Genomic DNA, 24,746 nt, shown 5'->3' on the forward strand with positions numbered 1-24,746 from the left:
GCCATGCCTGCACTCGGTTACTATGCTATCCTGTTGTTTCCTTCAAGGAAAAGGAGCTTTTTTTGTGGTGAGGGAGGGGAGTTGAGCTTTCTGGACAGACACTCAACGCTCTGCTTGGCTTCTTTCAAGGAACAGCTCTCTCAACATGTAGACGGTTGCTTTCGGTCCTGTAATCTGAGATGGGCTTCTCATCAGTTACAGACAGACATTTCTTTTCTGCCAAGGGCAAGGCAGAGATTAAACAGGGTTCAGTGTATTATTTGTGAGTGCGAAATGGACTGGAGGTCTGGAAAGTATCTTATGATGTCACTGGGATGGATCCAGGTGGTCACAGGACACGGTTATCCAAAGCAGCTGGCTGCTACTCTTGCCTTGATGGCTTTTCTTGGTAATGGAAACTTCTCCGCATTTATTGTTCACTATTTCCATGGTTTCACCACAGTTATGGTTCATAAATTCTCCTAAATGCCTCCTGTTTGAATTTGAGCAATCTCACTCCTTCGCAGGAGCATTTTTCTACTTATAAAAAGCTGGCTTTTTTTTAATCGTTTTAAATGGACACCATTATTTTTACGTTTCACGTTTGGAGCTCCAGGGTCTCTGGCAGTCAGTCCAGGGTCTGCTGGTTGGGTGTGGCTTTCATCTTAGGTTGAGCTGCAAGCTCTGCTGCTTTGGATTCAGAATCACTATGGACACCGTTCTATCCACCCTCCACCTCTGCAGTCCTCCTTTGCCCTGGTATGTGTGACAACAGGCAGAGATGTGCAGCTACCGTAGGGTGGCACTGACTAGTTCTAGAGCCTTAAATGGCAGGATTTTTGCCCCCTGTCAAGGGGAATCTCTCTCTCTCTCTCTCTCTCTCTCTCTCTCTCTCTCTCTCTCTCTCTCTAACTCTCTCTTCTCTTCTCTATTTTTTCTTTCTTTCTGTGTCTCAAACATTGTCTTCAACAAGATCGGGAAGAAACTATAGTGTGTCCTCAGTGATTTATGGAGAAGAGACACTGAAGGAGAATACAGCCCTCCATCGTCACCCATTTTTGCAGAAGCTCAGGGTTACAAGTCCCCAAGTCAAAGGAGTATTAGGAGTTAGAACTAACACCGAGTGGCATGAATGTTAATAAGTAGAAATGGTGATGATGAAGATGGTGATGACCGTGGTAGCAATGGTAATAATAACAGTAGCTGGCATGTACTGCTAGCATCCTGTTTATGACCAGGCCAACCTTTACTGTTATTATCTCTTGCACTCCTCACAGGAACTGCCTACACCATCTCCCAAATTTATCCTCATTTTACAGATCATGTGATTGAGGCCCAAGGATACACAGCTTGTGTAAGTTCACTCGGATAGTAAGTGGTTATTGGAAAATAAGATGATCTATTCAAGACCAGTTCTAGGTTATTTTCGGTAGGTAACCAACTATATTAATGGTTGGTTGTGGGTAGTTGTTTTTAATAGCTTTGCTATCAGTTTATGAAAGTAAGACCACTGTACCCACAACGAAACCAAACTGAACACATACTTTTTGAGCAAACACTTAAGCTAATGAAAGTGTTTGTATAATTTATTCCACGATATCAACAAAGTTCAAGTGGTCTGTGTTCTGCTTGCGCCTTGTGTGAAAGATTCACTAACCCACAATAGGAACAGAGAGTTGAGATGCTGATGTCCTCATGGTTGATATTAGACAATGGAAAAACCTCAGAGTCAACAAACAGATCTGGGGCTAAGCAGGGATCAAGCCCCAGGTTCCATCTCTAGGAGTGAAGGCTTAGTTCCGTCTTTGCACACTTGGTTTAACACGGACAGGGGGTCCACAGGAGGCTTACTAGTCCAAATCTGAGCCTCACTCCTGTGACTGCAGAGAGAACATTATTCATAGCAAACGCTCTGCTAACAGTGATCTTGATCAGGTCAGCAGGAACAGTTATAGATGGTCCCCCAGGAGCGGAACTTTCTACAAAGCTTACTGACCACCTCTGAGAAGGGAATATCTGATCTACACCCCAATCTCACACTGTAGCAACTGTAAGAAGCTAGAAGTACGACGAGCTAACAGGTCTCCTCACTTCTAGCTCTTTTGTTTTTACCTTTTCTTCCACAGGAGATTTCCAGACAAGTAGTAGTGTGTGGCACGGGGCATGCGCACAGCAGAGATACTGTTTGTTAATCTGTTAAGTAAACAAATGAGTAGAAGAAGAAACTGCATACGGCCCTGTTTTTTAATTGACACTCTGATCTTATGAAGTTAGCGTATTCAAATAAGTGTCCTGTGGACTACCTATGTGTGTGTATGTATGTATGTGTGTACATGTGTGTTTGTGTATGTACATTTGCATGGAGGCCAGAGGACCACCTTGACTGTCATCCCTCAGAGGTTTAATTTATTTGTTTTATTTTATTTTATTGAGATGGGGCCTCTCACTGGCCTGTAATTCACAAAGCAGGCTAGGCCAGCTGGCCAATGAGTACCTAAGGACCAACTTGTCTCCCACGGTCAGGAACTGGGATTATAAGTACATGCCACATTTCCTGACATTTTTTAAAACCTAGTTTCTGGATTCCTCAGGCTTGCAAACTGAATACTTGATCTCCTGAGCACCTCCCTGGTGTTTTGTTGCATTTGCCTGTGAGGGCATCTTCATGACCACAGTTTGGGTACAGCCGAGGTAAAAGCTTGCACACAAAAATGGCAATAGTTGTTATTAAGTCTGACAGGAAACAGTGGAACATGACAAGAGCTTGAAGGATGTAAGAGATAAATGTGTTTTCTATAAATATGTCATATTTGACAGCTGGCGTTGTCAATTCCATTTTTTTTCAACCATCTTATAGTTCAGAATGTCGTATAATGTAGTTAATCACATGAGCCGTGGGAAACAGCTATCATTTCTGAAGCTGCATCTCAGTTCCTTAACAATGACGGCACTGTGTATTTCTCCCCGTCTTTCTTCACCTTTCTATGTAACTGAGGGATATTTTATGCAAAATGAACTCTAGGGTCATTTGCCTAAGGTACCAAATATAAATTATGTAAATCAGGTAAGAAGTTAGGTATACATTTTAATGTACCACACTGCATTAGGTGGCTAAAACAAAAGCAGTGGGTGGTCTCTTTTTAGCCAGATGGAAGTACTAGATAATAGAGTGATGAAGTTTTTCTACATCTAAATGGCTCGGCCTTGCCTTCTCCCAAGACTTGAGAGTCGATCATGATTTTAATCAGTCAAGTTCAGAAGAACTCGGGGGTGGAGGGCGGGGGGGGGGGGTTGAAGATGGTAAATAAACAGCATTGGGGTGTGTGTGTGTGTGTGCGTGCCATGGATATTTATTGTTTTTTAGTAATCAAGAAGCATATAGTCATTGCACCTTCCTGGAAAGAAGCCTGCAGAGTTTTCTTAGCCAGATCCAGGGGTCTTTCTATGGCCATTGTAGCGCATGCCTCTTCCTGGCCAGCAGGGGGCATCTGCAACACAGATTTGGGTTGCATTGAGTTTCGCCATCCAATCATAGATCAAGTCTTTTGGAAATGCCGTTTTGAAAATGCTGCTCTACGCATCCCAAGCTTCCTACAGAGTGTCTGTCTTCATAGATGTACTTGGAATGTGTCTAGAGTCTAGGATTAAACCTGCTTGTGATTGCCAGATGTGTTACAAGCACAGGACCCTCAAAGGCCCCTCTGTCTCTTTAACATAGTAAGATGTACTCTTGCATCATTTTCAGATTCCTCTTCTCATTAAATATACCCTATGTAAGTGGTGTGAATAACTGAATGTATGCTACGCTTAAGCCCTGCTTGCCTGTTTTCTTCCCCCTTTCCGTTCCCGTTTCTTTCTTGTTTTCATCCTTAGTGCTGGCGATCTGCTCAGGCCCTTGCCTGTGCTAGGCAAGCACTTACCACGCTTCCTCCTCAGCCTCTTACTTCTCTGCCTCCAGTTACTTTAAAGGTAGAAACTGAACTCAGTCATTTTATGGTTCTTGCAGTCATCTAGTGGCTTTTTGTTTCTCCAGTCAACCAAATTAGTCCATTGAGATTTTAGAAGATCGTAGGGAGTTGGGGGGTGGGCAGCTGAAGATGGAGGCTAATAAACATTGGAGGGTGTGTGTGCATTTCCATGGCCAGTTATTGCTTTTTTCTTTTTTTAGGAAACAAGAAAGCACATAGACTTTTCACACTGTGTGCCATCAATATTTTTTAAATGATAGGAAAAACATCTATAGTCTAGTTTGCATGGTATACAATTGTGCCTTTAGGGTAGTTCCAAACGTCATCAGGGCCAGAAACACCATCTCCGTCCTTGAAATATCTAGAATCCAAGCCTCTCTACAGGCTCTCAATCAAATTTTCTTGAATAGAGTTCTATTTCTAAAGAGGTTGTGTGACTTCTGTTTGTACTGAGTCCTGGTGCTGCCCTTGCACACACATGCATTGGAAGGTTAGAATTTGCGACCCATGCACCTGCTAGGAGGAAGTACTAAGGTGGTCCATAGCCTGTGGAATCCCAATCCCCTGGCCAGCATGCCCACACGGGGGCAGTTTTAGCTTTGCACAAGGCTACTACTATTCAGACCCTTGCAGCTTGAAGCTCCTGGTGTGACTCATCTCCAGAACTATCTTCCTGTGAGCCTTTAATTAAACTCTCAGCCAGGCATTTCCAATTGATTTGATTTCAAAACAAGTTGTTTTTTTCTCCCTTGAAACACAAAAGGATAACAGGGGAGGAAGACCAGAAGCGATACAAATCATTTCTTGTTAATCAGCATTAATATAATTTAGCCAGAGAAAAATGCCTAGTGTGCAGCCCAAGAAAGCTAGAGACTGTGGCTGACATGGTAAACAAATTAGAAAGTTTTCCTCTCCAGATAGAGATGCTTTTGAAATCCAATTAATGTCAGATACATTCAAGTTTATCTCTAAAGGGGAAACTAATTCGGCGAATTCGAGCTTATTTGTTTTTCCCGTTGATTCGCGATATTCCCGCACTTGTGTGAGGCTCTGACGGGAAGGTAATCCAGGGTGAGGCCATCTTCTAGGAACTCTCGAGCAGTATAGCAACTCCGTGTTTTTTTTCTTGTTGTTATTGTTGTTTGTTTGCTTTGTTTTGTTTTGTTTTTAAGATGCCAAGTATTCAGAGTGGCTAGAACTTTATCATTTGCCAACTTTAAATGATCACTGCTTGATGAACATAAATGCAATAGTATTCATCATTTTCTGCAAATGAAAAATTAGGTCAGTTGACTTGCCACTAACTTTTCAATGTCCTCTCCTTAAGCCTATATACTAAGCCAGGAATAAAGTGCTTCCCAAACATTGCTTTCCAAAGCACTCTCTTCCCCCTCTCTTGCATTCCCGAGGCAAACAAGAGGAAAAGGATGCTTGGTGTTTTGGTATGGTTATCAGTTCTGAGAATGTGTGTGTGTGTGTGTGTGTGTGTGTGTGTGTGTGTGTGTGTGTGTGTATGTGTGTGTGTGTGTGTGTGTGTGTGTGTGTGTGTGTGTGTGTGTGTAATGAGTATCGTATATCTCAGGGTGGCTATGCAGCCAAGGGTAACCCTAAACTTCTCATCCACCTGCCTTTGCCTCTTAAGTGGTGAGATTATAGGCCTTTGCCATCATGTCCAGTTTATGTGGTTCTGAGGGTCAAACCCTGGGCTTCTCACATGGTAGGTAAACATTCAACCAACTGAGATTCATCCCCACCCTCACAAGGTGATTTTTTTAAATAGGTGATATTATAAACAGCACTTCGTTTCTAGATCATTCCATTCACACAAAAAGCCAAACCCACCTAACAAGTGATATAGATAAAATATTTCTGGGATTTGGGAAATGTGTTTGAAGAGCCTTTTCTCTAGCTTTAACTCTTTCCTGCATTCATGTCAAATATGCCACAAGCATGACAGTCCCTTGTCATCCTTCCATTGGGAAGAGGGAGACAAGATGGCGGCCTCATTGAATACAGCACTCTGATCTCTATGTCATATTTCAAGAGCAAGCAGTCCTTTCACACGGCCTTCTCTCTGCCCTGTGAGATCAGTCAGACGAAAGTTAGCAGATTTATGAGAAACACAAAAGGTCTCACTCATTTGGGTGACAACTGGCCATTCTCCAACTCTACTTCTGCTTCCTCTGAGAAGTCCCCTGGACTCACCCCAATGGGAATTGGGACTTCCTGTGCAGGATCTGCTCCCTTCTGGAAAGCCCAATGTAAGTCCTTAATAGACAATAGGCACCAGGAAAGCAAAGACCAAGGCTTATAGGTGTTCATATGTTTATTATGTGCTACCTGGTTAGCAAACATAATCAACTTGTAAATTAGTAAGTCATACATGAATGAATATGAATAAATGAATGAATACTTTAAAAATGCCCAACTCCTTTGTTCTAACTACCCTCTAATGCATGACTATTACTAGTGCATGGGAGATTATAAACCAGTATCTTTCTACCTTTTACAAAAGCAAATGGCTCAGATAATGCAAAAGAAAAGGTCAAAGAAATAGAAGTGGAGGAGGCAGGGAGGGAGAGGAGGAGGAAGCCTAAATTCTGAAAGACCAACAAAACCATGAAAACCCCCAAACATGAGAGCTTATCACTAGGGTTCATGTAAGTGTTGGTGGATGTGATGTTGTGTCAAGGTCGATGCTGGTAGCAGTTCTCCTTATGTGCATGAAGGAAGAGCCGTGTGGAGGCCAAGAGGCAGATGATTCTCTTCATAGTGTAGTGTGCCTGAGAGAAGAGAAACCTTTTATCTCTGATCGCAAATGCGACATATTGACCAGCAGAGGGCAGTCACAAGTGCTGCAAACATTTCCCAATCAACTCCCAATAATGATTTTATTCCAGATAATATAATATGGATAGTCTTACTTCCAGAGTTAGAATACTCAAGGAAGCTTTCTTGATTTAAAAATAACCTATGCAATTTTTTTGACCTTTCTATTTGGTGCTTATAGGCAGGAAGCATGGGTTAAACCTGGTTGAGAACAACGATTCTGCAGTTAACGCTAACTTTACAGAAGTAGAATTGTATTCCAAATGCTGTGCTTAGTGACTCATGTTATAGCACATTTGATCAACACAAAAGTCTGAGAACTTACCATTTCATCAGTCCCAATTTCCAAGCCAGAAAAACTTAACATCAGATAATTTAAGCGACTTGTAGAGCCTGGAATCCAGGGAGCCTTAGCTTACTCAGTGTGTTATGTAACAGTGCCCCCCCCCCCCCCAGAACATTTCCAATTTCTACATCAATGCCTTGTTCCGCTGAGCTCTACTTAATGCTACAGAGTGCTGGAGCTGTGTTTGCTCACAGAGAAGCTTCTAGAGAAAGAATTGAAGCAAAAAGAATATAAATGAAAAGATACCACAGAGTTAACTATTTCTAAGTCAGCTTCAACATCATATTTTGAGCTAAAAGGAAATTCAATATAGTAATTGGGTATTTGTGGGATTTGAAAGTTACAAGGCTGGATTTTCTTCACTTTGACTCTAATATACATGATTTTTAATCTTGGCCATGAATTTTACCTCTGTGCCATCTCTATGCATAAATTAAGAAAGTATGTTTGCACTATCAAAATCGTGTCTGGTTACAACGTGACCCCATCATAGCTCTTTAAGGCTTTGCTTATGATGGGCACTGACTTGGAGACAAATGTTAGCAGATTGGTAAGAAACAAAATCAAGATAATTTTAGTTCATGATGACAAATACTATTGAATATTTGCTAGGTTGCCAAGCAACCGTGCCAGGCACAAAGATTAAAAGGCATTTAAGATCCAACTCCTACCTTTAAAGCGTTCTTCTATACAGCTTGGAAAACAGGCACAAATCAATAACCATAATGCAGCATGATAACCTGATAAACCCTGTGTTAAAAGTGTTCACGTTAAAAGTGTGGCACATGGAGTACCATAGTGACAAAAGAAGGGTGGTCTGGGGTGTCCTGGGAATTCATGTGTGAGGTTAGGATTTTAGGGCTGGCAAGATAGCTCAGCTGGTAAATATACTTTCAACACAAGCCTGATAACCTGAGTTTCATCCCTAGAAAACACGACAAGCCTGATGCTGTGGATCACATCTGTAATCTTGGCACTCCTATGATGAGATGGGAGGTGGAGACAGGAGAATTACCTGGAATCTCCCAGGACATTTAGATCGGAGTACTCAGAGTAGCAGATATGAATGACCTTGCCTAAACAAAGTGGCAGGCAAGAATTAACTCCCCAAATGTCTTCCGACCTCAACAGATGTGTCTTGGCAATGTGAACACACACACACACACACACACACACACACACACACACACACACACACACACCATATAGATACATTATATATATATGTATATATTTATATATATATGTATGTATATATTTATATATATATATAAAGAGAGAGAGATGCATGCAATTTTCATGGTCTGTTTAAAGTATAGATTCATGAAGATGATTTTCTTCAAAGATTGGTTTGGAAACTAGGTGAAAATCATCACATTCTATCCTCTGATGGAAGACTATCCCGATTCTGGCCATTTCTGCAGAAGTTAAAGGACTATTAAATCTGTAGTCCATCTACTGGAAATCGCTCTCCTCCTTGAAGGCTGCTGCAAGGAGGGCACCACAGCAGCTACAGTGAGACAGTGAGAAGGAGCTTTAGAGCAATGAAGCAAAAATAGTTTAGTTTTAGGATTGGAAATGGCTTCCAAAGACATCCAGCTTTACTCTATGATTTTATAGAAAGGGGACAGAGATCCGGCAGGCAAAATAAAATCAAAATTGTTCAACTGTCATGCATCTAGTTGATGGGCAGAGCCAGAGCCTTCAGGAGCCTGCTAGATAGTCCAGTTAGTAATTACACTTGAGAATTCTGCAGACAGACTGCTCGGGCTTCCCTATACACCGACTGGGCTGTATTGAGATATTTAAACTTTCTGTCCTTCAATTTTCTCCTCTGTGAAATGGGAACATATGGAAATGAGAAAATATGAATAGAACAATTAAGGTTGGGATGAGATACTGTGTATTAATTGGTGTCTTCTAAACACAAATTTTGGAGCTCTGGTGTCCTATTTTCTACCTTGATGTTCTTCTTGTTGCAGTAGGAATCAAAAAAACAAATGAGGTTCCTTCCACTTTCCTTTCTCTGATGCAGAGAGAAATCACTGTCTTAGATTTGTGTACCCATGTGTCATTCTTGTTTCCTGACATCTGTCCTTCCAGGGCCAAGGAGATCAAGATCAAGTTGGGAATTCTCCTGCAGAAGCCAGACTCTGCTGTTGACCTTGTCATTCCATATAATGAGAAGCCGGAGAAGCCAGCCAAGACCCACAAGTGAGTCATGAATATGGATTCCTCACATTTTCCTCCAGACGAGGGTTGTTTTTCAAGCATATAGCACCGTCATTCATCTGTAGAACTACCCTTTCAATTACTGAAGACTATGTGAGTCCTCAGAGAGTCAGTTCATAAATAGCATATTTTTGACACTTCTGTGTATAGATCGTAACATTAAATACTTGCAAAGTTGAAAGAAATAGAGCCTTGCCTCATCTTGGGGAAGATGAACTGTACTTTTTAAAATGGCACCAGCCACTCAGTTATTGACTGTAAGGTCAAAACATCTGATAATTTATTGGCTTGGGTCAAGTAACCCTGATCCAATTAATTATGAGCCCTGCACACTCACCAGGAAGTAATGCCCAAGGCCTTTTCCTTAGGAGAGAAATGTGAGCAAGATCATGCTGATGAAAAGGCTGACAATTTAGGACTCGATAGTTTCTTCTTGAATGTACAAGGTTCCCTTCAAGGTCCAATGGAAGAGAAGAACCACAACTTCAGGAAGGAATGGCACCTCACCTAGCTTTTCTCACTTAATGCACACCAAGCATTGCTTTCTCAGTTCATAAAAAAACATATTCCTGATGGGGATTTGACAGGCTTCTGTCTCTCAACTTCATCTGTGTCCATCATCCCCACCCGACTCTTCCATCTGTGTAGGCATGGCAGAAAAGTATGATTCCAAAGAGTCAAGAATCTACCTACTTTTTGTTGTTGTTTGTTTGTTTGTTTGTTTTTGTTTTTGTTGTTTGAGACAGGGTTTCATTTTGGTGCTTATCCTGGATCTTGCTCTGTAGACCAGGCTGGCCTTGAACTCACAGAGATCCTGCCTCTGCCTCCGGAGTGCTGGGATCAAAGGTGTGCGCCCCCACCACCTGGCTGAATCTACCTACTTTAACTCAGTAATACCATCCATACCATCACCACTGTCCATCATCTTCCATTAGCTCCCTAGACCCTTAGTGTCTAGACAGATGCACTTAATCTTCCCTTTATAGCAGAGGTACCCATGGAAATGAAGGCGGGAAGCTAGAAAACCAAGGATGCCAACTCCTTCATTCTGCTACCTAAAAGCTTCAAGATCACAGATGTGTGGGGAAAATACCGGAGTCCCTTTTAACTCTGAGTTCTCTTTTTTAATTTAATATTTGTATAAATTGGCCAGCCCATCCTTTGTCCAAATGACCTTCAACTTAATATAGTTGATTGGCTGGTAGATTCAGAACTGGGTTATTTTGTTTTAAAGTCATTTTCCATCATCCTAAGTGGATATTTCCATTTTCCTCCTTTTATGACTTCAAAGTGTTCACAAACCGGAAGTGAGGCATAATTGAATTTTTCTGCGGTTAAAAAGGAGAAGCTAATTCAATGTGAAGCAGCAGGCTGCCTGTCCTAGTAGACAGCAAGAGCCGTGGTGCATAGCCAGCAGGTCAAAAGGTCTATTTTGAAGCAAACAATGTGGTAATTATTGATCTGTTGGGATTAACATTTCAAATGTAGCTCTCTATTTCCTGCTTTGATTCTCTTCTCCAAATGCCATACAGACACTTGAACTACTCAGTTCTTAGGGATTCAAGAGAGAAATGGTTGGAAAAAACTCGGGGCTGAAATTTCTTGGCTTATTTACTCTTCTTGTCTTCTATTCCCTCCCTTCTTCCAAAAAATATTACTTGATATTGAGAAAAAGAACAACCCTTCCCATCCCCAGGGGATGCTGCATGTGACTGCTGTTTTCAACAGGGAAATTTGACAAGTGCTCCTTGCAAACACACATGCTCCATTCTACCTCTCCATGTTGGGTGGATTTCTGTGCTTTTAGCCTTCAGGGAATGACCTTGCTCTTCACGAGCTCAGCCAAACTCATTTATTCACTTACACATTTCTCTGTATTTTTTTAAACCCATATTTTCTGAGTAGAAAAGTAAATCTTTTGATTGAAGGTATATATTTTTAGCTTCTCTCATCTTCTTTGGGCAATTGCTTTGAGGAAGTACTTTCTATTTTTTTTTAAATATATTTTAACTTCTCATCTGAGTTTAAAAAAATGAGGCCCTGGGAAATAAGAAAATAAGAAAAAGCCCCTAGAAAATAAGCTATCTGTACTCTTATACCAAATCCCAGCTTCTCTTATCACTTTGGTATTCAAAAATTGGTCCTGGGTCTTCTTCCATTAGGAGAAACCAATTATTATTATTTCATGCTGGAAACAAAATTCCCTCCCTCATCCTTTTGGTGCTGATGCGTTTCTCTTTGCTTTTATTGGCTGATGCTTGTAGACTTTCATCTCCTGTGTAAATCTCACATCCTTGATGAAGGTATTGTTCCTAATGCTGGGTGTCTGACCTATCTGCAGAGTTGACCTGCTTTGTCATAGCTTCCTCTCTATCAGAACTCTCCTCCTAACTCATGGTCCTGTGTTCTCCCTCTCCCTTTCCTACTCTGCCCACCCTCTGCCCCTCTGCATTCCCAAAGGCTGCTGAAGGTCCCCAGAATGAATAATAACCAAAATTTGTAAGCCACATACGTTGAGTTTGTAATAACATTATGGTTTGTAATATGCTGAGTTACAAAATGTCAGGGGCAGATACTCTTTCAAGTAGGTTTTTATATTCTGAATGTCCCTCCTTGACATCTGTTATCAATTTTTGACTGAATGTGTTGATCTTATTGTGTCTACCACTTTAAAACCCCAGAATGGCCTCCACAAATAACTAGTCCTAACCCTGGCTGATGACAAACAGTCATAGCACGTTATCCTCTGTGTTCCTGTAACTGCTTCACTGCAGAGTGAGCCTTGAAAGGAAATATGTACAATTTTATGGATATAAGGAAAAGACATTTCAAAAGTATGTAACCTATTCATGGTGCCAAGAGTCCTATTGGCCACGGGGTAAGGACCAAATAAATGGGCATGGACTTGAGCCTGCCTGTGCTGCGTAGGACAGGAAAGAAGAACAGAGCAGTCTCTCATAAATGACGCCAACGAACTCAAGGTTTGTTTTCTTTGTCAAAAGCAAGAACATGGAAAACACGATTAAGGATAATCGAGTATATACCAGACACTATATAGATTACCAACTAAACCAAGACCAAAAGGAAACCAAACCTACAAAATCCAACCATTGGTACTGGCAAGTTAAATTCTTCCCCAAGGCTAATATTGGCCAGTATTGCCAGCAGGTGTAGCAATGGCTCATGGCTCTGTTCATTCAAATCTAAATAGTGAGTCATCTGTGGCTTTCCACAAGGCTGATTCAGGATAAACTGAGCCAGACTTTGGTTACCTATCAATTTGGCACCTACTTATTAAAAGATGTCCTACATAGTGTATTTTGCTCATGACCTATTAAGTCCATAAATGGCCAACAGATGTCCATATGCAGGCTCCAAATTGAACATATATTTTTGGTCTTTACAGCCAGCCTCACTTATTACTTCAGACTGATGCTGTGGACATAGGAAAGAATAGGAAAGTTCTCTAGGAACAATACACGACCTTTGCAGGGGTTGTGTGTACTATTAGCATATGAAAAATATCCAGGAGTGAAAAGCCATTAAGAGTGGAAAGAGTTGTTGTTTCCAAACCAATGTGGTCACTTCCTGAATCAGGTACTATTTACACTGGGCATTCTAAAACCCATAGTTAATCACTCCCATAAATGTTTATTTTGTCTTTCATCTGAGCTAGCTTCCTCCCTGTCACTCCCACCCACACAGGGAGAGGAGAGTCTGTGCTCACCCTCTGTGGTCAGCAATGACCTTGCCAACCAGGATGCTCATTGGCTGTTTAGATCTGCATCTATCTTGTTTCCAAAGAAGTCACACTTAATGAGAGCCAGCAAATTCTGAGAATCAGGACAGAATGAACCTGTTACCTCCTAGACTGCTAATCAGAACACTGGGCTACATGCCGTGGGGGGATCTGTCCTGCTCAACTACGCCCTTAAGTCAATTTGGACTAATTTCACCCCCAAGCAGGCTCGGCACATGTCCCTTTCAGGAATTTAATCTTGGCCGTGATGTGCTGCTGATATTGACCATTACTTGACATTATAATGAGACCATTTGGGGCAAATTGCATCTGGTAACATGTTTAAGTCCAGGGCACCTGCTCATGCCATTGTTTCTTCCTGTGTGCCTTTATGTTAACCAAAGAACAAGGGCAGGAAAAGCTATTTCATTTTATGAGAATATTTTTAAAATCAGGAGGCTCAGGGAGTGAACCAGGCCTACTCTTTGCTCTGAGTTAGTTTCCATTGTTCCATCATATAATAGGCTCTCGATTCTGAATACATCTGGACTTGATGATTGTCTGCAATGTGGAAAGTATTGAACATATTGTGAACATGTACATACAAAATAATATATATATATATATATATATATATATAGTTCCTATATATAATATATGAAAATTTCCTATATATAATATAGGTTACAACGAAGTGTATATATGAAAAGTGCTTGGTATAAAGCAACATAGAGTAGCCAAAGGGAGTTATTGGCCATAGCTGTGGCTACCATTGAAATGAATGAAAAAGATATGGGTGAATACTTGTAATCCATGTTGATACCATTTCTCTTCTCTCTGCTCCTTTATAGTAGCCAAGGGGAAGGGGAAGAGGGATGGTAATCCACTTGTTAGAAATATATTTGTAAGAAAATTTTATGCTTTTGGTCTGATGTTTTTGTGTCCAGCTAGGAAAACAGAACCTATCTAAGTTTATTTCACAAGATTTATTATCCCTGGCTTTTCGTTTGTTTGTTTGGCTTTCAAAGAGAGAAGACATACATTTGAAAAAATAAAATAAAATCAGGACTTAATAGACACATGTTCTACAAAAAGAGGTTAGGCAATAGTCACAGCAACACTGGAGTTTAAAGACCTACTCCATGGATTCCTTACAGAGATAAAATGAGGATGCATATGCCTAAAAAAATAAAAGATAGATTGAAAATTGTTTCGGTGGCATCACTTGCGAATGACAATGATTTAAATGTCCAAAGATACTATTTCATGAAAACTAGGAACATGAATGTTCCTGATTTGTCTCAAACAGTTGCTAAACAATCTAAGACCTAGGGAAAAAGCACTTCATCAACCTCATCTCATAATAAATGTATTGCCAGTCTACTTTAATTGGATGATAAAGACATAATGTAGTGATTCAAGGGTTCAAGCCCTATGAACACAGGAAGATAAAGTCAGCTATTTTCCCTCAGACGACAGCTGCTCATCTTTGCACATTCCGAGGAGAGAAGAGAATTGGTGGTTACGACAAAGCACAGCTGTGGGGATCCTGTGGATGGGAATGTTAAAGTCGAAGTAGTCACGGGATAAATTAGATCTTGGAGGTTAACCTTCTTTTGAGTCAGTGTCTCGAACATTTATGCTCAGCACTCTGACTTAGGAGGTACTAATGCTTTTCTTCTGAAAAAAAAAAATCTTCCAAAATGTATCACTCTATATTAATTGGAAGGAAAAATAAATAAATGTAGATTTTATTTTTTAATTATGCTTCCAGTGTGGGGCAAAATCAAACTGTCTTCTATTAGTCTTAATGAGATGACTTTGGTATTGGGGTGTAGAACCAGATACTAGGTGTTGATTAAATTGGTGGATAATGTGTGGCATTGTGAAACATGGATTAGTTTACCCTCTGTGAAGGGACAATGGATTTTATTAACCTATATTTAAAATAACGATTATCTTTGGACTCACTCCTATGGAATATATAAGACTATTAGACATGGCCTCGGGGCAAACAGACTCTACTTCCAAAAAAGACCTGTCTGGTCAGATTGTTTGGAAAGCAATAAAAATGCACTGTTGATACCAGATGGCCAATAGCTCCTCTGGCTCAACTGGGAGAAAATAATCCTTCTGTCCCTGTCCAGAGTGTTGTATCATTTCCACCTAAGAAAACGAGGCTCGAGTCATTGTCATGCATGTGGTTAACTTCCTTCTTACTCCCTCCCTCTTCTCTGTACTTATTGATCTAGGCCCTCGCTGGACGAGGCCCTGCAGTGGCGCCATTCCCTGGACAAGCTTCTCCACAACAACTGTAAGTTCACCTGGTTCTCATGAGGATCAGACGGGGGCGGGGGGGGGGGGGGCAGACACAAAGCTCCTTCATTCTCCTCATGTCTTTCTCCAGTTTATGATCTGAACAAGAGAAGGGCATCTGGAGACTGGAGTTGTCCAGTTGACTAGAAGGGAAAGTCACTGTGGGAGCACGTGAGGACAGATGTTTGGGGCTTCCTTCATGCCTGTCCTTGTTTGCTTGTATAAGCCCCATCAATGCCTTACTGGTTGAGACTGGGTCTCATGAAGTCCAGGCTGACCCTCAAACTCACTATGTGTCTGAGGGTGACCTAGAACTCCTGATCTTCCTCTCTCTACCTTGAAATTACTGAGATTGCAAACAGGCATCACCCTCCCTGCTTCTGTATGCTTCTTCATGTTCTCATAAGTGAGCCAGATAAACCACCTCTCCTGCTTTGCCGCATCGATTGAGAAAGACAAGATTTAGTGTCGAAAATGTCTTTGAACAAGCAAGCCGTGGACACCTGAGCTCAACCTGGTATCAACGGCTCTTGTGACCTAATAAGATTGCTGTCTCTACCCTTGGCCGACTCTCTCCACACCATGCTTCCTCTTTTGTTAACCTACATTTTAGAGCTTCATTTGAGATGCAACCAAGACGCACATTCTTTTCTGGCTGAAACTAACATACTATTTACCTTTCCCCTACTCCACAGTCCTTACCAGTTCCCAAGGCTTACAGTCTCGAGTTCAAATTTCCAATGTTCCAGATATACCATAATAACTTCCAATGTTCCAGATACACCATAATAACCACGTGACTGGTCATGAGGCACATTGAACTGTTTATGTGAGATTTCTCCAAGTAAACCCATTGACAGAAATACCTTGTTCCCAGATCTTTATCTACTGAAGTTCTCTTTCCTGAAGAGCTAACCCCAGTGACAAATGCTTAGTCTTCTTGGCCATTTAGAAAGAATCAGTCACTCTGAAGTTCCAAAGCCATTCATCAGCACATCTTTCATGGTGCTTAGTACTTGCGGTCTGGTTTTTTTTTTTTTTTTGTTTTTGTTTTTTTGCTTGTTTGTTTAGTTTTGTTTTCATTTGGGGATAAGTCAAAAGCCTGTTGACAGTCAGGATATAGTCTTTTTCTTCTAGGCAATTTCAAAAGACAAAGTGCATAGTCTGGGGTGGGGGAGATAAATATCTGTTGGCTGATTCATTCTAAATTTGTGACCAACTTACAATATCCAACTTCTTCATCTGCATCATAAGAATGGACTAGGAAATTCTGTTAGATACTTAGAAAAAAAACACAAGGATTTAAAGAGTATTTCTTGTTGAAGCCATCATGAATAACAAAGGCAGAGTAGATGACAATGACTGCATGGTGAAGTTTATATAAATACCTTGAAAACAAATTTTTATTTTATGTGTGTGAGTGTTTTTCCTACATGTACTTATGTACCTGAAATGTATGCCTGGTGCTGGTGGAGGCTAGAAGAGGGTGTTAGAGCCCCTGGAACTGGAGTTACAGATGGGTATGAGTTGCCTTGTATGTGCAGGGAACCAAACTCAGGTCTTCTGCAAGAGTAGCAAGTGTTCTTAACTACTGAACCATTTTTTTCTAGACCTTACATGATAATTTTCAATTTGTTTATAATGGAGTAACTTCTTCTTACAAGTAAGAAACCTGGCAGTCTTTGGTTTTTGGAGTAGAGACCTAAAGTCTCTAACTTGAAAGATTTGAATCACATTCATTTCTGATTCTCTTTTTAACCTTTTCTTTCTTCCTTCCTTTTTCTTTCTTTTTTCTCTTTCTTTCTTTTTTTTGCCTTATGTTAAAGAGGTACCGTACCCTTACACATACAAGGTGTTCAGTGAATATTTTTTTGAATGAATGAGCAAGTTAATTGAGTTTGCTTCTTGGAACTAGAAATTCCATGAATGTAGAACAGCCATGTAGAACAAAAACATTTGTATTGATCTATTGATTTGTCTTACTCTAGTAATTTGGGGCCAATTGCATTTTGACATGATGAGTTGATAAATTATGAATGCTAAGTAGCCTAGATAGGGGTATTTGCTACTGTTATAAAGAAACGAGTTAGCAGAACCATGCTTTCCGAATTCTTAAAAGAGAAGATAAATATCAATGTGTTCATACACATTCTTTTCACTTGTACTAATTCTTAGGTTCACATACTCATACACTTTGATTTTAAGGGTACAGGGGACTATTGGAATAAAAAAGCTAAGGGTGTGAGCTAAGCCAGAAGTAGGTAATGTTAATACCTTAACATTGTTGTGGGAGTCAAAGTCTTTCCAATTTCAAACAGATGATTATCCTAGTGTGAGCTTGAGGCCTGGGGATTTCATAGTAATATTTTCTACTTCTCAAAGGAGAAAAATGTGCTTGTATCTATGCATTTGCTCACATATATGTATAATTTTCTCAAAGCAGTAAGTGGAAAAGAATTCAGTAGCTATTTTAGCCAATGCTTTCCTTTAACGTGATATCTATCCATTCAAACTAGCTCCATCAATTAAAGTGCTTAAGGTATGGGTGTGAAAGATCCAATAGAAAAGAAGAAACTGTGCCTTTAAGAGGGATGAAGCTATGAATAAGATAGGCTGTTTATTATTACTGTCTGTCCGTCACTTTTCCATTATATTTCTATCATTGCCTCTCCTCTCTGATTCTCTCTGTGACTCTTCTTTCTCTGTGTGGTTCTTACTGTTACGTCTCTGCTCTATTTATCTCCAGTCATTCCTAAAGAGGAATCATGGAAGGACAGGTATGCTCAGACAGTTCTATGCCAGCATCCAGAAGCTTCAGCATCACCAGCCTGGAGAAGTGATATGTGGCCTGTTATCTGAATATCTGCCATTATGCTTCATGGATAACTATAAATCCAGCTATGGCTGTTCAATATTTCTTATGACATACTCTCATTTGAATCTGCTGAAACTAATAATCTATTATCAGAAATAACCGATATTAGCTGTGATTGATGCAAAACAAGTAAGAAAGGCAGATCCACTGAAAAATGTACTACTCTAGACATAATGATCCCTTTCTGCATGCTTAACTTGAGAAATTTAAACCATTTAAAGTTGAGCATGGTGGCTCATATCTGTAATTCAAACTCTTGGGAGTCTGAGACAGAAGATTGCTGTGAGTTTAAGGATAACTTGGGACACATGGTGAGTTCTGGACCCATCTGAACTACAGAATACAGTGTTGTCTAAAAAACAAAACAACAATGACAACCCCCCCATACATTAACACTGAAGGGTAGGAGTATCATTTTTGCTAATTCATAAGGAACATTTTGAATTCTTTGTGTTAATATAGGCTATTACCTCCCAGAGTTGATAGTTACCAAAGCCTTCATTAAATCAAAATTTTCTATAGTAGAAATAAACCCTAGACAGTTCAATCTTTTCTCACTAGCAAGGACCTACTTACTCAAATTCATTTTAAAATTATTTTATGTATTAGTAAAGTGTGTGTGTGTATGTGTGTGTGTGTGTGTGTGTGTGTGTACGTGTGTGGGGAGATCAGAGGGCACCTTACAGGAGCTGGTTCTCTCTTTTCACTGAAGTTTCTGGAACAGAACTCACCAGGATTGCACATCCAATGCTTTCGCCATCTGAGCCTTCTAACTGGCCCTAAAAATGATTTTTAATCATTCAGGGTCTTTGACTTTGTTCTTAAAATACATCGCATTCTTATAAGTTTTGCCTTCAGTTCTAAAACAAGAGCCATCTGGTTTCATTTGTTAGGTCCATAGGGCACACAACAAGTATGTTGATCTTTAAAAACAAAAATAGATGGCACATGGGAGCTTATGTAATTCTGCTCTAGCACCATCAAGGACACTGATTCTCCCACACGAGCATTTTTAAGAGCAAACAGGGATAAAGCTAGTCTGTGGCGGCACAGTTTTTATTTGGGTCCTCTTTTCCCAAGAGTTGTAAAAGGTCAGAGCATTTCCTCAGACATTCCCCCCCCACACACCCCATGGGCTGGACTGTCCTTCGACGGCTGGCTCCAGGCTCATCCTTTAGTTCCCATCTTCACAGTCTGCCTTGGCTTCTTTTTCTTTGTTTTCCAGTTTTCTTCCTTCTACATCCTGGTCCATCATTCTCATCATCTCACTGATGGACTGCCATGATTTTCACTTATGACAATGATAATAATAATAGTGATATGAAAGATATTTTTCACTCATGTATGCCTTGCTCATATATATATGTATATACATATACATATATACAATATATATTCTAAGAAATTTGCATACATTGGTCTATTTAGTGTTGCAATAATCTCGAGACTTAAGTGCAACAGTCATTTCTTTTTTTTTTTTTTTTTTTTTTTGGTTTTTCGAGACAAGGTTTCTCTGTGTAAGCTTTGCGCCTTTCCTGGAACTCACTCTGTAGCCCAGGCTGGCCTCGAACTCACGGAGATCCGCCTGCCTCTGCCTCCCGAGTGCTGGGATTAAAGGTGTGCGCCACCACCACCCGGCTGCAACAGTCATTTCTATCTTTGAGAAAAAGAATCCATTATTCGGAGAGCTGGGTAGCTTGCCTATGCCATACAATGCTATGACAGTAACAAAACTGGGGTTTTAATTTTCTTTAAAGTTCATGTTCTTCGGTCCTGTGGGAGAGGGATATGCTGATTTCATAGTTCATTGAGACCCACTATGAAGTATTTGGTGCATATATGTATTTGAGGAGGGAGATGGAAAAGGGGAAGTGAAGATAAAGAAAACTCAAATAATTTACAGCCTCATGGAAAAGATGGCTGAACAAGCAGGCATTACCAACTGGGAGGGGGAGAAAAAAAGAAAGCTCTGTTTCCTCTTCATTGACAAAAGTCCTCAAGAGTGAGCAGGTGGCACTGAGAAAGAGATGGTGTCACAGATGAGGCAACATTTGGATTGGGCTTGTAATGGTGACAAATAGTAATTTCTAATTTGATATAAATTAAAAATTCATCAAGAAAGCCAGCGTGGACTGAACTTCACAAAAATTATGCTTGGCACCATATAAAAGCCATGTGTGATTATTTCGTCTTTTACCACAGCCCTGTCATGCAGGTTTCTTTTGCATTTCAGTTTAATTTGCATTTAACGTATAAAATGACGGAGGCTCTAGCAGGCGAAATGACTTGTCCATGTCACTGTATAATGAAGTGTGTCAAGATTCACCACTAAGCAATCTTGGGTCTAAAGCCTGAGCTTTGAACCAATAAATCATGCCATGGTTTTTAATAAGTTCCAGTGTTATTTCAGTGTCCTCTGCCAATCCCTCTCCACGGAAGTCTTTGTACTAATCTCATTTTCAAAGTTTTTAACAATCTGACTTGGGTTCTCGAGTTTGTTTAATGCTCCTTCTATCCTCAGAGGGGTTTTACAGGTGGGGCCCCCTGTCTCTGTTATATAAGGCTGTTACTTTGCTTTGCCTAATGTCAAAGATTGCTACCACTCATTAGGGCCAGCTCTGAGATTAGAATGTAAGGGTACCATATGATGTGTGGGTACCAGACCCACAGAACGCTTATGGCCAGTCATCAGATGGTCTTCATCAGAGTCCTGGATAGTGGAATGGATGCCTGGGTATGCTGAGAGGTCATCTGAGGCTCTGTGCTGGCTCCTACAGGCCTCATAGTGCTTTCTTGGGGTTGTGTGCTGGACTGCTGTGGTGTGGAGTCCCCAGCTAAAAGAAGTGGGGTAAGAAAGGTATGTGCACCTTGTAGAACAGGGATATTTGGCCTGGAATCTTTTCAACTCTGACTTAAAAAGGGCACACGCAGGGGTGATGGGAATTCAACAGGAAAAGTCTCTGAGGGGAGGACCAATAGAAAACCAGAGGCCAAGTGTGGAAAGCTGACTAGAAGTGACTGTGGAGGAGTCTACTAAGAGAATCCACAGAGTGCTCAAAAGCTAGATGGGAGAAAGAGTAACTTTAAACGGCCCCCGGACCAGTAGGGCATAAAGCTGTTTTATGTGTTTTGGTTTAAGGTGCATACATTGACAAAAAGCCTTGAAATGGCATTGTGGAATTCACCAGTATTCAGGACATAGGTCTCTGAGATGCAAAGCTAGTCCACAAGTTCACTTCCTGCTGTGAACTGAATGCTAAGACCACTGAGGAGCCCTGGTAGTAGTCCTCAGGTCTGAAATAACAATGTTTGGAAGGACTGATCTTCATCACAACTGTGGGGCTGTGGGCCAGTGGGGCTGTGGGCCTGTGGGGCTGTGGGGCTGAGGGCCAGTGGGGCTGTGGGGCTGTGGGCATGTGGGGCTGTGGGGCTGTGGGGCTGAGGGCCAGTGGGGCTGTGGGCCTGTGTGGCTGTGGGCCTGTGGACCTGTGGGCCTGTGGGGCTGTGGGGCTGTGGGGCTGTGGGGCTGTGGGGCTGTGGGGCTGTGGGGCTGTGGGACTGTGGGGCTGTGGGGCTGAGGGCCAGTGGGGCTGTGGGCCTGTGGGGCTGTGGGACTATGGGAATGTGGAGCTGAGAGTTTTCCACAAGCATATGCCATGGAAATACTTTCTCCTCTACAGTCTGAAATCTGGTTGTATGGATGCTTATATGACCTCATTTCCTGGTAGCCAAAAAGTGACTTGAGAGTTTTTCCATTGCAATAGAGATCATCCAACACATCTATTTGAAAAACAAGGAGAACTTTAGCCATGACAAGGACAAAACTGGGTCTTATTTCTTTCTTATTCTTAAGTGAAACAACCATTTCTATTTTTCAGAAAAAGAATCCATTATTCAGAGAGCTAGGTAGCTTGCCTATGACATACAATGTTATAACATCAACAAAATTAGGGCTTTACTTTTCTTTAAAGTTCATGTTCTTCGGTCCTGTGGGCTGGAGAAATATGCTGATTTCATAGTTCATGTTGAACTCCAGTTATCACTAAATTATGATTAGTAACACAATAGAAACTCCAGTGGGGATAGGAAGAAGAGACATGCCTAGAGAAAACTGTTGGAAGACACATGAACTGCTGTTCCTGCCTACTCACGTTCAGTTGTTTCTAGTATTGATCGATGATAGTGTCCTAGAAGTGTTTCTAGTATTGATCGATGATAGTGTCCTAGAAATGCAGAGGAAGAATTAAACTGCCAAGTGTCTTCCTTGGGTCCTGGAATCAATACTGAACCTAATCCCAATTCATTTCCAACCTGGCCATTCCCTTCCTTCTGAATTGAGTGTGGCTGCAAAAAGACCATGAACAGCATGAGAGGAATAAAAATGCACTGGGAAGATAGCTCAGTGGTTAAGTGCTGCCTTGTTGTGTAAGTTAGAGGACCAGAGTTTGGACCCCCAGAATCCATGTAACCAACTACCAAGTGGGAGTGATAACCCAGCTGTAATTCCAAGCTCAGAAGGCAGAGGCAGGGGATCCCTGGAGCAAGCTGCCCAGTGAGACTAGTATTACCAGCAAGCTCTGGGTTTGATTGAGAGTTCCAGTCTCAAAGAATGAGGTGTAAGGGCAATGAAGATTTCCAACATCAACCAGGGGCCTCCACATGTGTGCAACATATGTGCATCAGCATCAGCATCGAAGCACAACACATGTACCAACACACATATACACATGAACACACACACACACACACACACACACACACACACACACACACACATACACACACCACATATACATGAAAAAAATGGCCCTGTATCTCTGGTCTTATCATCACATATATTTCGTCCAATTCATACAACAGATAATGACCAATACATGAAAATTTACAGTCTATAGACGAGAGAGCAACAGGTGTTCAAGCAAAAGAGAAATGGGTTGAAATTGGGTCAAAAAATTAATGTAGAACGTGTTACCTAAACAGAAATAATGAAAAGTAGACATGCCCTGGCCAAGGCAAGTAAGGAGAAGCCTGTCCCCTGAAGTTGATGGCAGTCATTTCTGACTTCTGGCTTGGAAGGCAGATGGTACACCAAGCCATGCTGCCAAGACTGGGCCCTTGGCATAGCCTGTGGAAACTAGAATCGTTTCCTCTCCTTCTTTAAAAACCTCCATTTTCCTCCATAATAGTATGATTCACTTCTTAGATACATGGTCGTTAGGATGTTCGTTTAAATAGTTTCATGTGTGTGTGCGTGTGTGTGTGTGTGTGTGTGTGTGTGTGTGTGTGTGTGTGTGTGTGTGTATGCACACATTCCCATTCCTTAGTCAAAGAAGGAAACAGCATATATTTAGATTTATTTTTCTTTATTATTCACATCCAATACCTTGTTAAATCATCTTCATGAGCTCTCTCCATAGAGCCCAGGAATTAACATATGTACACAAATAGCATCTACAGCTGTTTACAGACTCACAGTTGTTCTATTACATTTGAAATCTTCTAAACACTGACTTTAACTGGTGGTCATAATAACTACCTGTTTGTGACAACTTCACCTGATCCTTCATTTAGATACCAATTTGAATATTGCTAATTCACCTTCTTTCAGTCTGGACTGAACTTAGGCTCCTGGTGTGACCTTGTAGCTACTCTTCAAAGGTTTTCTTTGTATAGATGTTCAATGAGTCTCCTCATTTTTTTTTTTTTTACTTTCTCCTTTCCTTGGAATCTCTAAACTCGGCTAGGGACCCAAGCTTATTTCATTTAGCAATGTGATATATTACACTCACTCAAAATTCATCAGTAAAGAGAGGAAACAAGATAATAGTTTCTGGCAGTCGATCATTACAAACATTACTCATTTTGACAAATCAAGTTTTAAGTACATTCTTTGGACTAGGAATATAGTTTTGTGGTAGAGTGCTTACGTAGTATGCATAGGGCTCTTAATTCAGTTTTCACTACTAAAAATACAAGTTTTCTTTGGAATTGATGTGTGTCCTGGATGTCATCAGTATTGACTGAGAATCCTCAGTGTCAAAACATTTGTCACCTGAATGCACACTGCATTCACTTGTGTAAAAGACGGTGAGGTAAAGGCCGCTGTCCAGTGTCCGAGTGCATGAGGAGCAGAGCTGTTCTCTGTTGCCTCTGTATCCCTGGCCCAGCCTGCCTCCATTTGAATGAAGGGATAAAGGCAGACGAGGATGGACTAAAAGTCCGTGAGTGAGACAGCATGATTGAGTCTCTCTGTATCATCTCTAGCATCTGTGTGCGAGCCTTGTGTTTTTCTCTCAGTTCAAGTAGGGGAGAGAGTAGGAAGCTCCTAATGGAAAGTTCCTGTTCCAAGAAACAGAATCACACAGCTCCTGATATGTGCCTTAGGAGAATAGACAAATGTGTGAGACTGCAGAAGCAGAAGGCTTGGTTTTAAGTCCCAGGCTTGCACTTACTTGCTGGACA

At 41.0% G+C, this 24,746-nt stretch overlaps 1 protein-coding gene across 1 annotated transcript in view; it reads left to right on the forward strand.

Annotated features, from left to right (window-relative positions):
• Rgs5 (regulator of G protein signaling 5) overlaps window positions 1-24,746 on the forward strand; it is a 42,442-nt gene that overhangs the window by 12,059 nt on the left and 5,637 nt on the right. The window contains exons 2-3 of the mRNA XM_052737525.1: window positions 9,226-9,336; window positions 15,346-15,407. Of these exons, the coding sequence (XP_052593485.1) occupies window positions 9,226-9,336; window positions 15,346-15,407 (173 nt within the window). The remainder of the gene's footprint in view (window positions 1-9,225; window positions 9,337-15,345; window positions 15,408-24,746) is intronic.

This window comes from Peromyscus californicus, unplaced genomic scaffold (assembly GCF_007827085.1).
Source record: "Peromyscus californicus insignis strain IS unplaced genomic scaffold, ASM782708v3 Scaffold_14__1_contigs__length_90479793_seg_2, whole genome shotgun sequence".
Classification (NCBI taxonomy): domain Eukaryota; kingdom Metazoa; phylum Chordata; class Mammalia; order Rodentia; family Cricetidae; genus Peromyscus; species Peromyscus californicus.